Genomic DNA, 16,319 nt, shown 5'->3' with positions numbered 1-16,319 from the left:
CTTCAGTAAAAATTAGGAAGCAGAAATAAAAAAGATAACCCAGGAAGTTTTGTAACCTCTGAAGTCTCAAAGTCTTCTATTAATCTCTCCTCTTTGACCAGCTGACCGCCCGTTACGGGAAGCCATCAATTCACCAGGGCTCATCTTGGACTGAAGCACGCAGCCGCCTCTGTTCCTCACTCCCTAAAGCCCAAAACTGCCAAGACAACAATCTCTGAGAAAAACAGCGGGACGGGTGTTTTTTAACTCCCCCAAAAAGCAGTAAAAGCTCCCTGATGGGGAGTTAATCACATCAGGGCTTGCACCAAGTATCCGTACAGGGCAAAGGCTGCGGGCCGAACCCCTGTGTCTCTGTACTCACCTGCCAGAAAGCCCAGCAAGAAACAGCCCAGCAGCCCGGAGCAGCCCAGCCATGTGCGGAGGGTGGCCTTGCTCCCGGCCATGGGGGCACCGCTTGCCTGCAGCTTTGCACGCTGCCAGGAGGACAGGCAAACAGCCACCTTCCTCCTCCTCCTTCTCCTCTTCTTCCCGCCCTCAGCCTCAGGGCTGCCCCTGGCTTCTGTGCTTCTCAGCTCTCGTTTTGCCTAACCAGCCTCAAGTGCTGGATGGTGATGATACGATTTTTTGAGTGCAATAAAACACTTCTGTTTTTCAGTCTTACCCCAGACAGCTGTGTACCTCTGTAACAAACATGCATTTAGGCAGTGCACCAAACAATGCATTAAGTACTATTTAAGGGCTAATTTTTATTAATTATCAGGACTTCTAGGTTTTGAAAGTTCCTATTTCAGGCTTAATCACAACCAGTATTTGTTCCAGTAGAAGTGGTCAAGAGGTGAAGGGGAGGAAGAGAAAACTTGTTTTCTCTTTACTAAGGAAGCACTGGATTGCTTCCCTTTGTAATCCATGGTTACAGTAATCCTTGGCAAGTGATGACTAGAGAAACTCAGAATACAATTTAGATTAGCCAATGGGGACACTTCCACACATCATCCAATTTGCAGCTTGGAAAAGCTGCAAAATTGTTTCCTATATTGTATAGCTTGTTAAATTTTGGATTACAAGGTTCTTCCGATCAAGCTCTCCTAGTCTAATTCAGCCAAATCCATGAATACCTCATGAGAAAGGACAAAATTTCCACCCAGGGAACAGTCAAGGTATTTTTACAGAATCATCAAATCACCATATTTTTTACGTTTTCCCTGGCCCTGCATGTCACTCCAGAAGTAGATATATTCTGTGAAAGAAATGGCAGTGCTCCACATACCAAAACTTTCTTAAACACTGAAAATATTCAGAAACAGTTGAAAAGACTGGCTAATGTCCTAACAACTTCAGTAAGACTTTTCAGAGATTAGAGATTTACACCACTTGGGAATCCTGCACCAGTCACAGCCACTGTCTTAAACATATGTCTGCATGTCTTTTTTAAATGATAAGCATGTCCAGTTTTGTGATCCTTTTTTCTGCCATTTCCCAACTGCTCATAAGCCATCACAAATTCTGAACAGCAAGGACTTTTCACACTAACATCTCACATGTCATATAGAAACCAGATGGAATTCCACCTACAGAACTTATAAAGAATGAGCATATTGATGTATTATTAGCTTCTATATAGCACCACAGGTGTGGGACTGGCACATAATAGACAGTAAAATGACAGGTGCTTTTGGGTATTACTATCTAAATTAGACCTCACATGACGATAACATCAGTGGAGGAAGATGGTATGAATAGCATCAGAAGAAGGTATGAAATGCATTTATTTCTATGCCTACATCTTTTTAAAGTCGTAAGTACATCAGTAACATTAAAAATGAACAATAGCAGCAACCAAGTAGTACTGTGATGTCTGTCCTGCATCTCAGTAAATCTGAAGAGCAACAGCCCTTTTTCCATGGGCAGCTGAAGGCTGGGCCTTCCATCAGCCCCTGGCACCCCTCTCCCCCTGGTGCTATAGTGCCTCTGTCACATCAGCAGAATGTGAGCTGGGGGCCAGTGACACAGCTGGCTGAGGCAGGGTATACAAAGGGCTGTGCAGTGAGCCAGCTCAGCCTGGAAGTGAGCTGGTGTGTGAGGAAAGGTTGAGGGAAGAGGATGGGAAAGAGGGCAGGGAATAGCTGAGCCACAGGCAGGGAGGCCACACTTAGTGGCTGCTCTTCACCTTCTACAACACAAGAGGGAAATGGACCTGATGGAGCGGATCCAGAGGAGGGCCACAAAAAGGATCAGAGGGCTGCAGCATCTCTCCTACCAGGACAGACTGAGAGAGCTGGGATTGTTCAGCCTGGAGAAGACTCTGGGGAGATCTTAGAGTGGCCTTCCAGTACCTGAAGAGCACCTACAAAAAAAGCTGGGGAGTGACTTTTTACAAAGGCCTATAGTGGTAGGACAAGGGGCCATGGTTTTAAACTAGAGAAGGGTAGACTAAAATTGGACATTAGGAAGTTCTTTATTATGAGAATGGTAGAACACTGGAGCAGGTTGCCCAGGGAGGAAAATACCTAAAAGCTAAATAAATACCATTCACCCAGGCAAAACAGGAGCTTTGGCTTGATGGCAGAGTTTATTGATGCTGCTTGCTTCCCTTTTGGAAGGGGGAACAGGATGCAGCAAACCACATGCTTCTTAAAAGAATATGGGTAGTGAGTTGAGAGCAGAGAGCATAAGGAAGTAAATTTTCCAAAAGAGAGGGAATAAAGCTACCTCCTTGTACACCAGCTTCCATTTTCCACAGTGCCTGGGCTGGAAGAGGGGGTTCTCTTTAGCATTGTTTTGCTGCTCCTTTCTTGTCTCACTCTTTGTTTCTGCACCTCCTTTACTTTCTCCACTTTGCTACTACTACCAATTCCAAGATACGCAGCATAAGGAATGCAGTATCTACCCTGAAGGCTCACCATTTCCTGAGTCTTGGGAGATGACTAAATAGCCCACCGTACACATTGCTAAATTACAAAGCCACAGTTGCTGTATCCTGTCTTACAAATGCTCTGCAGGATAACTGGAGACAGAGAAAAATGAGCCTGCCATGGTGAGATCTGAAGTACAGCATGCCTTGGAATGCAGTCAACTCTGTTAGGAGGTAGAAGAAGTTGGTCCAAATCAAATTTCATCTCACTTTTAGCTGTTACTGAGCACCTCACTTAGCAGCCAAAGATGACACTCAGAACTTTTAAGACAATCAGCATCCCATAAGACTGTCTGAGTCACTTCCTGACTAAATCAAAACCACACCTATTGGCCACCATACTCTCTTATATGGGACTTTCCCTGCTAGAGCTATTACCAGTGTGAGATATGGTTAAGAGTGCTTCTCTGATAATACTTGGATATTTTATTCAATATTGAAAATACCTATTTTAGTCTAATTAAAGACATGAGGCTTATGGGAGATAAAAGTGATCCTAAGTAGTCATAAAAATGACACAAAACAAACTGAAAAGATTACTAGGAAAAGGGACTTCTTTTCTTAGACCAGGTGACAAAACTGCAAAAAAAGACCAAAACAGACAAACTCCTGAACATCCAGTACTTCATTAAATTACAATCACTTTTAAAACTAGCAAGGAAACTATCACTTACTTCATAGGCCTCATATTGAGCTCAGGATTGGTGAGAATTGCTCATGTAGACAGTGAAAAGTGAGGATCAGCTTAAGCTAGCAGAACTTAAGCTGGCATTTAGCTATATATATTCTACTTAGTTAAAAAAAATAAAGATATCCCTTCTAAACCAGAAAAGCTCCCAGACTGGCAAGGATACACATGTCAAACAAAAAACAAGCATGAATTTTTGTGTTGAATGCATAATTATGCTTTGCAACCAATTAACAAAACCAGCAACAGTACATAAAAATACATAATTCATAAAACAAATGCCAGGGGTTGTAAATTGTAGGCTGTAGCTGCTCAGCAGTGAGGCTCCGAAGGTTAAAATCTGCATCAAGAAAGGTGGTGTTTAAGGAGGTGTTTAAGGCCAGGCTGGATGAGGCTCTGGCCAGCCTGACGTAGTGTGAGGTGTCCCTGCCCATGGCAGTGGGGTTGGAACTAGATGATCCTTGTGGTCCCTTCCAACCCTGACTGATTCTATGATTCTATATTACTGTTGTGTTACTTGACCTATTGTTTGACTAAAGGTTGAAGTTGTGACCTGAGAGATCAAGGGCCCTGGTTTGTGGGACAGGCAGCTCTTGCAGGAAAAACGGCAACAGGGGAATGCTCAAACACAATTTCAAATCAATAGTTTCCTTCTGACTGCCAGTCGCACGGTCTCCCAGAACTCTCTCACAGCCACTGCAGTTTATCTGACTACCAGATTAAAAGTGTAGTAGATTTTGATGCTTTGAGTCAGTCTCTGTTATCTTCAACTTCACGCATCCATTACCAGGTTACTGCTAAAATAAAGTTTACACTGTAGGCAGCTGACAAGTTCAGCTTGCAAACTTTGACCCTTTCTTCTACAGGAGGAATGCACCCAGTGAGGCAGAGAGAGTAAAGGACTGTGCACTGAACATAAACAAAATTCTATCTTCCAGCACGTACAAGAAGTTTCTCAGGAAGACAGAACCAGCCTCTTCAGTGGTGCATGACAGGAGGATGAGAAACAGTAGTCATAAACTGAAACAACAAGAGGTTCTGGATATAAGCAAAAGCTTTTCCATCATGAGGGCAGGGGAATATGTTGCACAGAGAGGTGATGTGGTCTCCATCCTTGGAGATTTTCAAGACTGGATTCAGTAAAACTCTGTGCAGCACAATTTGACCTTGGAGCTCACCCTGCTTTGCGCAGGAGTTTCTACTAGAGACTTCCTGAATTCTATTCCAACACTACAATCCTGTGATTGTGTGATATTCTTCCCCATGACCTGGGGAGCTACTAAAATACAATTTACTCTGACTCTGCCTGTAAGAATTGGCTACTCTGCTCTGCCACAGTTTTGCCTGTAATCCAGCAGTACACTCCATACTGCTCATATGAGCAGAGATGAGCACAGGTCCCATCTCAAAGATCTTGACTACTAGTGATTAGTCCATCTCAGCTAAACCAAACATCTGAAGTTAGATCTGTGTTGACAACATCTTAATTTAGGAATTATGCTGGTGAGTCAACAGCCTTTCCAGTTGACTAACACTGATATGCTTCCACTGCCTTTGATTTAGACTTGTAGTGCATAGGATGGTCATTGTAACTGTGGAGTTCTCTGGAAAATTTTGAAAGCATTCAATTTATGATCATATGATAGGAAGTATTTTCTCAAAAATATGCCACTGCTTTTTTATTTTACCTCCATATTCTTTAATGTAATTGTTCAAATTGGAAAGGATGCTCTCTGCAATGCCACAGTGTCTGGTCGGTTCCTCCCTTTGCTTACTTAATTCTTCTAAAGTCACCTGCTACTGTATATAGATCAGTAACTTGATGATTTTGTTTGCAGTAACTATAAAAGCTAAATGAGTGTTCCCGAGGAGCTGACTGGAATCAGGATGTTAGTTCTTCCAAGTATTAATTACAGCACATTTAGAAAATAAAAGATTATAGTAAGCAACTGTGCTAATGGCCATCTCTAGCTGAAAACATCTAGTTGCATGAAAAGCTGGCTCATGTTAGATGATCAATAAACTAAACAATTCAACATGGTTAATTTTGGCTTTTGTTCTTATTAACAACAGATTTTAGGGGTTTTACTTAATTCAACAGTCCCTGTTGGCCAATTACTATGGAATAATATTACAGCTTGAGAGCCAAAACAGCTAATGTGGTTTAGATCACTTGGCAGTGTTAAGGGTGAATTTCAACTCACTGTAGTAGTCTGGAAAATAACCACCACTTTTAATGTTGTTTAAACTGCTACTTTGCTGAAGGAGAATCAGCACATAAACCTTATTTTGACTTCTGGTATAGGAAAGGATTTCACGCTCAGGGCTTGAGTTAGCTAATAACTATACTACTGAGATACCCTGACAGATCTAACAAAGAACACAGATGCTTAAAAAGTATCTGGCTTCTCATTCAGCTTTCCTTAGTAGACTGCTTCATAGCATAAATCTCCCAACTCATATCTCTGGTTCAGTTTTTTGAGCTCTAAGAATCAATGGACTGGAAATGTTTCTTAGTGCAACTACAAAGCTTCATTTGTTTTAAAAATTCAGCTGATGCAGGTTGTGGTTTTTCACTGAACAAGGATGGATCACATAGCAGACCCAAACCTGGGAGAAGGCACTGGACGGTTTCAGTTGCATCTTACCAAAACCACCACATAAACTCTTGCAACCAGCCATACAGGTGCTGCCTCTCTCTGGACCAGTTAGCTTCACATGTTTTTGTGTGCAGTGGAATAGGGTCAATAGGAGAGAGAAGAACTTCTGTGAGGGTCTGGGTCCTGACATTTTATATTATCTGCTAGCCATTGCCAAAAAAGGGCCCTAACTAAACTTAAATAAAACAACACTAAGCTTAGGCCAGAAATAAAAAAATACATCTTTTGGGTTAAGAAAATAAGTTGTTCAGAAAGCTTACAGGTCATTTAGGGAAAGACCTCCCATAATTTGGGGGTCTCTTTTTGTATCCATCTGGTCAAGAGAAGCTGTTCATTGCCACCTGCTGCTACGAAGTGGATTTGTGTTGTTACTACCACTGACTGCTGCAGACAGCAGATCCTCTAGGTTAACCTAACTGATGATCTAAACTAACTGGATTAATTTTGCCAGAGGTGGATTATAGACTATCATCATGGATTCTCCACTGGCTATAAGGAGCAGTGGAGCAGCCAGCTGTGATAAAACAGTTAGAGACAGCAATGTCTCCTATCAGCACAACTAGATCTGAGGGAAGATACGGCTCCAGGGTTTTACTCCAATGACTTTTGCAAAAATGTGAGAATAACTGGGCAGTAAATGTGGTTGTAAGAGCATTTCCCATTATATAGTAAACTGGATTATTTTATGAGAAAGGCCAACAGTTAAGTAAAATAAAGACTTAACTATAATAACTTGCCTAAAGGGATTTAAGGTGAAGAGTAGAAATATTTATGAATGAATGAGGTATTAAGGAAAAGAAAAAAAACCTACCATAACACTGAAAACCATCAGACTGTGGGTCAGTCTTCTAAGTCATGTTGGTGGCCTCAGCTGAAATGGCAGATCAAATGACACAAAATATTTGCTGTACGAGACATTAGTAACCCTCCAGTGGCACTGTCAGATGGAGGGATTTGATATTCTGAGATTTCTCTGTCCAATCTTTGTTGTCCCATTGTAGTCTTTTGAGCAGTCTGTCATACGAGTAAACTGCACAGCAAAATCAGAAATACAGACAGTAATAATTTGGTATCCTTTTGGACTAAGGACATGATCTTAGGATCACAGGATGTTAGAGGTTGGAAGGGCTCTCTGGAGATCTTTGAGTCCAACCCCCCTGCCAGAGCAGGACCGAAAGCCTGAAGGAGGGAAGACTCTCCACTAGTCAATGAAGACTGTGTTAGGGATCAGTTACACAAATTGAACATACACAAGTCCATGAGCCTTTATGAGATGCACCCAAGAGTGTTGAGGGAACTGACCGATGTTTTTGCTCTACCACTCTCCATCATTTTTGCAAAATCATGGCAAACAGCATGGGTGCCAGAGGACTGGAAGAAAGCCAGTGTCACTCCAGTCTTCAAAAAAGGCAAGAGAGAGGTTCCAGGAAACTATAGACCAGTCAGCCTCACCTCCAACCCTGGAAAAATGATGGAGCATCTCATTCTGGAGGTCATCTCTAGGCACATGGAAGAGAAGAAGGTTATCAGGAGTAGTCAACATGGATTTACAAAGAGGAAATCATGCTTGACTAATCTGATAGCCTTCTATGAAATCGTAACTGTATGGGCAGATGCAGGGAGAACAGTGGATGTAGTGTACCTTGACCTTAGAAGGCTTTTGACACTGTCTCCCATAACATCCTTGCGAGGGAGCTCAGAAGGGATGGCATAGAACAAAGTGAGATGGATTAAGAACTGGTTACACAATAGAGTTCAAAGAGTGGTGATCAATGGTGCCAAGTCCAACTGGAGACCTGTAACTAGTGGAGTCCCCCAGGGACTCCCAGGGATCAGTGCTGGGTCTAGTCCTGTTCAGCACCTTTATCAGTGACTCTGATGATGGGACAGAGTGTCTGCTCAGCAAGTTTGCTGATGATGCGGCCTGGAAAACCAATCACATCCTGGGCTGCGTTAAGAGAAGCATAGCCAGCAGGTCAAGGGAGGTGATTCTCTCCCTGTGCTCCACTCTGGTGAGGCACCACCTAGAGTACTGCATCCAGTTCTAGAGCCCCTGTTATGGGAGAGATATGGATGTGCTGGAGCACATCCAGGGAAGGGCCATGAGGATGATCGGAGGGCTGGAGCACCTCTCCTATGGAGACAGACTGAGAGAGTTGGGGCTGTTCAGTCTGGAGAAGAGAAGGCTCTGAAGAGACCTTATTGTGGCCTTCCAGTATCTTAAGGAGTCCTACAAGAAAGCTGGGGAGGGACTTTTTAGGATGACAGGTAGTGATAGGACTAGGGAGAATTGAAAAAAAGTAGGAATTGGTAGATTCAGACTGGATGTTAGGAAGTTTTTCACCATGAAGGTGGTGAGACACTGGAACAGGTTGCCCAGGGAGGTGGTTGAGGCCCCATCCCTGGAGGTTTTTAAGGCCAGGCTGGATGTGGCTCTCGGCAACCTGATCTAGTGTGAGGTGTCCCTGCCCATGGCAGGAGGCTTGGAACTAGATGATCCCTGAAGTCCCTTCCAACCCTAACAATTCTATGATTCTATGATATGAAACTGGGAGGCTTGGCTGATATACCAAAAGGCTGTGCTGCCATTCAGTGAGACTTGGACAGACTGGAGAGCCAGGCAACGAGGAACCTAATGAGGTTCAAGAAGGATAAGTGCAGAGACCTGCATATGGGAAGGAAAAATAAACTGCACCAGTGTATTTAAAATACCTTGATATGGACAAGGCATAGCAGGGGTGGATTTTGGATAAAAAAAGTAGGTCTTCATCTCAAAAGGTGTGTTTTGTGGAGGTGGTTATACATCTGACAAGATGCCCTGCCTTCTTTTTACTCTGGTGACTAGAAAGCATCATACTTAATTTTATTTGCAAACAGCTGCAAGTCTCAGCATGTAAACAGAAGAATAACATGGATGAGTATTCTGGGCTGGCCACCCAAAACTTGTTATGATCATCATATATCCCTCACACAGTATGTGACAGTGTTCCCATCTTCATACATTATTCTTTGTGTAAAAGGAGAGCTGGAAGGGTTATCTTGGAGTATAATTTTACAACTTCAAGGTAAATAAAAAAGCAACAACAAAATTAGAAATTGATAGAAACATTAAATGCCTTCTGGTTTCCTAATGACGGGTACTGCTGTAATAATCAAGCTAGGAAAATTCAAAGTTCTGAAAAAAAATCCATTGGTTAGCAATTCTCAAATATGAAGCTGAGAGAAAACATGAAACTACTTCATTCTCACTTTAGAAGTCATCTGAAGCCAGATCTCTATTGCAGTACATTACCTCATTAATATTGACAAATGCATTCCACTTGGGCATAATACTTGTAAAGAGAAATATTTTTTTGATTTTGTGTTCTTTGTAATCATCCTAGGGTTTTAAAATGCTCTGTTTTTAAGGCTTCTGCAAACTGTCATACATAGTCTTCGTTGATGATTATGCTATTGATATTTATGCTACTTCTTGCAGTGTCCCTGCTGCTGCCTGTACGGTGAAGGCTGCAATGGAAATCTGTCTCTTAACTTCTTCCCAGGCTTCTTGTTGATCAGCTTTGTTTTCAATGTCAAACATGGCATCATAGATTCCTGGGAATGATTCTCCTGCGTACTTGTTATGGCTGCTTGGAGCAAAGATGATGTGTCTGTAAGGAAGTTGATGGAAAAAATATCACTGTGTTAGAAAAATAAAACATATTATTTTCTGATCAAAACTAATCTGTTTCAATACTATGTTAAATTCTTGACACTGAAGATGTAAATAAGATTTTTGCAGCAATATTAGCTATCATCTACAAAGCTATAAAATGACATAAAAATACATTATTCCATGTGAATTCCAGAACTTTTTAGCTAAGACATGAGAAAGTTGACTGATATATTTTTCTTTTCCTCATTTTAGATAAAATAGAAGGATTAAAAAAAGCTATTTTCTTTTCTTACAGAGAGACACAATCTCCCACAGATGTAGGCAGGCTTTGAAGTAGGAAAGCTGATTCTTCAACAAGAGACTGTTCTCAACAGATTTAAAATCAGAATCTATAACACGTACAATGATTATCGATCTTAAGTTCTCTTTCTACAGCTACTTTTCAGTGAAACACTTTAGTGGAAATATTACTGCTCTGAATTATGCAGACTGGTTACAGGACCAAAAAGCTAGAACTGACTTGACTATTCTGCCTCTCCAACAAGATTTACTTCTTGAATTGCATGAGGGTTCACTGCTGTTGGTATACTGCCCTCTACACTGTATTTCCTAGCATGACTGTTCTGCTATAATTGATCAAACTGTACATCATATAATCACAGAATCGTCAGGGTTGGAAGCGACCTCAAGGATCATTTAGTTCCAACCCCCCTGCCATGGGCAGGGACACCTCACACTAGATCAGGTTGCTGAGAGCCACATCCAGCCTGGCCTTAAAAACCTCCAGGGATGGGGCTTCTACCATCTCCCTGGGCAACCTGATCCAGTGTCTCATCACCCTCATGATGAAGAATTTCTTCCTAACAACCAATCTGAATCTACCCATTTCTAGTTTTGTTCCATTCCCCCTAGTCCTATCATTACCTGACACCCTGAAAAATCCCTCCCCAGCTTTCTTGTAGGCCCCCTTAAGATACTGGAAGGTAATCAGAGCCTTCTCTTCTCCAGACTGAATAGCCCCAACTCTCTCAGTCTGTCCTCATAGGAGAGGTGCTCCAGCCCTCTGATAGAATCATAGAATCATAGAATCAGTCAGGGTTGGAAGGGACCACAAGGACCATCTAGTTCCAACCCTCCTGCCATGGGCAGGGACACCTCACACTACATCAGGCTGGCCAGAGCCTCATCCAGGTTGGCCTTAAACACCTCCAGGGATGGGGCCCCAACCACCTCCCTGGACAACCCATTCCAGGCTCTGCCCACCCTCATGGTGAAGAACTTCTTCCTCACGTCCAGCCTGAATCTCCCCACTTCCAGCTTTATTCCATTCCCCCTAGTCCTATCACTACCTGATAGCCTAAAAAGTCCCTCCCCAGCTTTCTTGTAGGCCCCCTTCAGATATTGAAAAGCCACAATAAGGTCACCTCGGAGCCTTCTTTTCTCCAGACTGAACAGCCCCAACTCTTTCAGTTTGTCCTCATAGGAGAGGTGCTCCAGCCCTCTGATCATCCTGGTGGCCCTCCTCTGCACATGTTCCAGCATGTCCATATCCCTCTTGTAATAGGGGCTCCAGAACTGGACACAGTACTCCAGGTGGGGTCTCACCAGAGCAGAGTAGAGGGGGAGAATCACCTCCCTTGACCTGCTGGCCACACTTCTCTTGATGCAGCCCAGGATCTGGTTGGCTTTCTGGGCTGCAGGTGCACATTGACAGCTCATGTTGAGCTTCTTGTCCACCAGCACCCCCAAGTCCCTCTCCTCAGGGCTGCTTTCTACCTAGTCCCTGCCCAGCCTGTATTTGTACTTGGGATTGCTTGATCATCCTTGATACTTCCTAGATACATTCTAGATACTTCAGTTCTATCCTATTTCACTTTCAAATCATAGTAACTTCCAAAAAGATCCTTTACCACTGGAATTACTTGAACTGAGTCCAGGAAGAAATCTTTATATCTGTTTAGAAGCCCACAGAAATTAGCGGAAATGAATTTACTGATCTAAACAGACTTCCAACAAGACTTTCTCTTACTCTGTATAGCATATCTCAGTGAAGTTTTCCCTAGTGTTTTCCCTTTTCAATCTTTGTCCTATTTAATCTACTTTTACCATGTTTAATGATCATTTCAATTCCATTTACAGACCTGTATATATTAAAGGAATTATTCACAGGGTGCTCTCTATTGAGTGAAATAAAGTGAAAAATAAGCCTTTCTTACCTATAGAATGGCCTGCCAGGTAATCCAAGAGGATCGATGAAAGCCCTTTCTAGAAACATGAGCTGATCATTTAGTGATCTGACAGCAAGTAGGCTAGAAGGAAAACAGAGGAATATGTTAGTGACAGAGTGTTTGGCCCACTTTCATGCTGTGCCCCAATATACACAGTACTGGATTTATGAAGAACAGTAAATCCAAGATGTTGAACTTAAAGTGTTGCCCTCAAGACAGTCCAAGTCAGCTAATCTGCACAACATAATTATGCTGACCTGTATTGTGAGACAGTCTGGTTAATAACCTGAAAGTCTCTTAAAGCTGTTTTTAAAGGCTGAGGAACAGTCTTTCATATTGTATCTTATTCCTTTATCTTCTTTTCATTGGGACACTTAGGCAGACTATTTGTGTCTTTTGTGCAACAGTTTTCTAAAGACCCTGTTTTCCATAAAGCCAGCCAGCTGCAAATTACATCAATAAAATCACATTTATTTTCATGTAAACCCACAACATCTGAGAAACAGGAACCTTGTGATGTTAGAATCATCTTTTGAATCATCCAAGAATAGTGTTTTTCTGATGGCAGACTGTAAATTCCCTAGAGCAGAGACCATCTGTGTCTGTGTGCTTTGAATAGCTGAGCATACTGCTGATGATCAACAAATAAAAGAACTGTGAAAAAGAATACACTGAATATATGTGGGTATGGTAGTTTACATCCAAAGTAACTTATTGCAGAGCTTCAAAGGCATTAACCAATTGAAAAAATAAAACAACAGCAAAATTGATATATCACAGTAAACCTAGAGTAACTCTACTACCATCAGTAAAATTATTAAAGGTTTGCATTGATGTAAATGGAAACCAAAACTGGTTGGTTGAATGAATTCTTGGATTTATGCTATCCATCAATGAAGCCACCTTGAAAATGTCCCATACATGTCATATGTCATAAGTGTCATATTTTACACAAGAAATTATTGTTAACTCATTTAGCTTGGAAGTTGCTGTCATTAAAAAGATCATTTTTATTCTCATTTAGTCTTCCATAAGGGTAAGCATATGGCTAAATGAGATTCTTCCAAAGAAATGTAGTATACACATATGTATATACAAAAAGAAGTTTAGTTTCCCATTCTGGGCATGGCCTACAAAGAATAAATTAAGAATCAAGTGCAAATTAGGACTTTTGGCATAGGTGGCACATAGAATTCCTTGAAAGCTTGTCAAAAAACTTGCCACATGTGATTTAACAAGTCTAAGTGGCAGGTTCTACACTTTGGCCACAACAACCCCATGCAGCACTGCAGGCTGGGGACAGAGTGGCTGGAGAGCAGCCAGGCAGAAAAGGACCTGGGGGGTACTGGTTGACAGTAGGCTGAACATGAGCCAGCAGTGTGCCCAGGTGGCCAAGAAGGCCAATGGCATCCTGGCCTGTATCAGGAATAGTGTGGCCAGCAGGAACAGGGAAGTCATTCTGCCCTGTACTCAGCACTGGTTAGACCACACCTTGAGTACTGTGTCCAGTTCTGGGTCCCTTTGTTTAAGAAAGATGTTGAGTTGCTTGAACATGTCCAGAGAAGGGCAACGAGGCTGGTGAGGGGCCTGGAGCACAAGCTCTGTGAGGAGCAGCTGAGGGAGCTGTGGTTGTTTACCCTGGAGAAGAGGAGGCTCAGGGGAGACCTTATTGCTCTCTACAGCTACCTGAAAGAAGGTTGTAGCCAGGTGGGAGCTGATCTCTTCTCCCAGGCAACGAGTGACAGAATGAAAGGACACAGTCTGAAGCTGCACCAGAGGAAGTTTAAGCTGGATGTTAGGAAGAAATTCTTCACAGAAAGAGTGATTGGCCATTGGAATGGGCTGCCTGGGGAGGTGGTGTAATCACCATCCCTGGAATTGTTTAAAAAAAGACTGGCTGAGGCACTTAGTGCCATGGTTTGGTTGATTAGATGGTGCTGGGTGATAGGTTGGACTTGATGATCCCCAATGTCTTTTCCAACCTGGTTAATTCTGTGATTATGTGGTCTACAATCATTGTACAGCTATTTTTTTTTTCATTAAATGGTACCAGTATCTTGAAAACTAGAGTGTTGGCAAACACACACCATGAGTCAACATTTGTTCTTTAATGATAATTCAGTAACGCCACCTTGGGACATGTCTCTGCTTTGAGTTACACACCTGAGCTGGCTTTGCTCATGCTAACTAGCATTCTAGTCACATCCATGTATCATCCTGGCACTATTCCTCAGCTAAATCTCATGAAGAATTGGCACTAACTAGCTTGGACACTTTTTGAAGTTAACATGGCTAGATTCCCAGGCTCTGCAGTATCTCTGATATGCACTGCTGCAACACTTCTGTACTTTGTTTCGCAGATTAACCAGATCCTTAAAGACAAGGGTCCATAAGAACTTAAAAAGAAACAAGTAATTTTTAGTCATGTGTCATCAAGGTTATGCAGGGCATGAAATTCCCTCAGAGCCCAGAGGACTTGTATTGACTGTATTGTATTTAACTGGAAGAAAAAAAGTGTTAAACTTACTTATTGGTATCTATTTGTTGCAGTCTCTCATGAAAGCTAGCAGCAACTTCTGTAAAATTTTTCACAGCAGAAAAGAGAGCATCTGGAGAAAGCAGAAAGAAGTATTTCACTTTAAACTCTGAAGGAATCCCTAAACAAATCAAATTCAAACCAAAGCTTCATTTTTTTAACTGTGATCATGACCTGTCAGTTCTCACTGAATGAAAATCAGACGACCCCATATTTCTACATTAAAAACTATGTAATGGTGTGTAAAAACCTGCCTTGGAGACAACAGAAACCAATATTTTGGTGAATATTTATTATTTGCTGCTTGAAGAAATACCAAAATCTAGAGCATGAATTGCCAGACCCAGACTGTTCAGGTAGGTCCAAGATTTTGTAAATCCCAACAATTTGTATTTTACTGGAATGTCCCTCCACACAGAACTGAGTTTTGAGAAAGACTGAGAGTACCTGTGTGTGTGTGTGTGTGTGTGTGTGCGTGCGTGTGCGCCCATGGGCCTACCTTATAGCAGTCATTGGCAACCAAGTCCTAAATGGAATACCATACAATGTTGCAAATAAGATAAAGGCTTCTCAGGCAGGAGGCATATTGTGAGCCATTCCTGCCTGACCAAGGCCCAAGGGAAACTTCATGGTGCTTGCACTTGTCATCATGTGCCCATAAACTGAAACAAGAGAAGATCTGACTGGATTTAAGAAAAATGATTTTACCCTGAGGGTAATCAAGCACTCTGGTCCAGTGAGAGATTCTGTAGTCTCTGTCTTTGGAGGTTTTCAAGACTAGGTGGGATGAAGGTGATCCTGCCTTTGGCAGGTTGACCTAGAGACCTCCTGAGGTTCCTTCCAACGTTCTTATCATTATCTTATGATTCTATGATCAGTGTCGGACAAACAATTATCCAACACCATAAGCTGCAAGGCAGTGTGATTTTTTTTTAAGGACCAAACCAAAAATATCTTGTTGCCAATATTGATGAACCATGCACCGATCAAAGAACATGTGACTGTGTTAGTTCTACTTGGCAGTGGCATAGTCTCTACACAGGCATACTACTGACAAAATATTTCAAATTATTGAAGGATGTGGCTCTCGTTTCATTTACTGTTCATACAGAACAAGGTAAAAACCAGGTCACCACAAAGATGTATTAAGGAGGAGTGTGATTTAAGACTATACATACCAAAGGATACATTGTATGTTGCCAATTCCTCTTCATGCTTCCTTGACAAGTTATAGATGATGTGAGCATAGCTGTTCACAGCTGATGCATAATCTCTACAGTCAAAAGGAAGCACAACGGAGTTGGCCAGTTCAAAAACCAGCCCTCCCCGTACCTGAGCTACTGTAAGATGATTCTTGAAAGTGGGATCATAAAACTTTTCCACAATTTCATAGGTTTCATAGACACTGTGGTAAACTGGATAGCTGCTATATTTTTCTACTTCCTGAAACAAACAAACCCAAAGAAACACATTATTCAGCTGCAAATATTTTAGTTTTGCTTGCAAACCTTTGCCATGCAATTCAAGGCACTGTCAAGTTTTCAAGTCACACTAATCCTACGCAGCTACTACAGACAGTCAAATGAGAAGAACTGCTCAGTGGTCAGTTCTCTTAGACATCAACCTATAATGAAACGAATG

General features: G+C 42.0%; 2 protein-coding genes across 4 annotated transcripts in view; both read right to left on the bottom strand.

The window, feature by feature from the left end:
* LOC128981370 (N-acetylated-alpha-linked acidic dipeptidase 2-like) overlaps positions 1-443 on the bottom strand; it is a 33,627-nt gene extending 33,184 nt beyond the window's left edge. The window contains exon 1 of the mRNA XM_054400123.1: positions 362-443. Coding sequence (XP_054256098.1) covers positions 362-443 — 82 coding nt within the window. The remainder of the gene's footprint in view (positions 1-361) is intronic.
* Positions 444-9,719: 9,276 nt separating this feature from the next.
* Positions 9,720-16,319, bottom strand: part of LOC128981352 (glutamate carboxypeptidase 2-like) — a 30,973-nt gene continuing 24,373 nt past the window's right edge. For 2 of the 3 annotated variants that reach the window (XM_054400111.1, XM_054400093.1), the window contains 4 exons: positions 15,857-16,121; positions 14,670-14,751; positions 12,131-12,223; positions 9,720-9,909 (listed from right to left, as the gene is read on the bottom strand). In XM_054400111.1, coding sequence (XP_054256086.1) covers positions 9,720-9,909; positions 12,131-12,223; positions 14,670-14,751; positions 15,857-16,121 — 630 coding nt within the window. The remainder of the gene's footprint in view (positions 9,910-12,130; positions 12,224-14,669; positions 14,752-15,856; positions 16,122-16,319) is intronic. The other variant, XM_054400103.1, reaches the window with a different exon arrangement.

This window comes from Indicator indicator, chromosome 1 (genome assembly GCF_027791375.1).
Source record: "Indicator indicator isolate 239-I01 chromosome 1, UM_Iind_1.1, whole genome shotgun sequence".
Taxonomy (NCBI): Eukaryota; Metazoa; Chordata; class Aves; order Piciformes; family Indicatoridae; genus Indicator; species Indicator indicator.
This window is presented reverse-complemented; position numbering and strand designations above follow the sequence as displayed.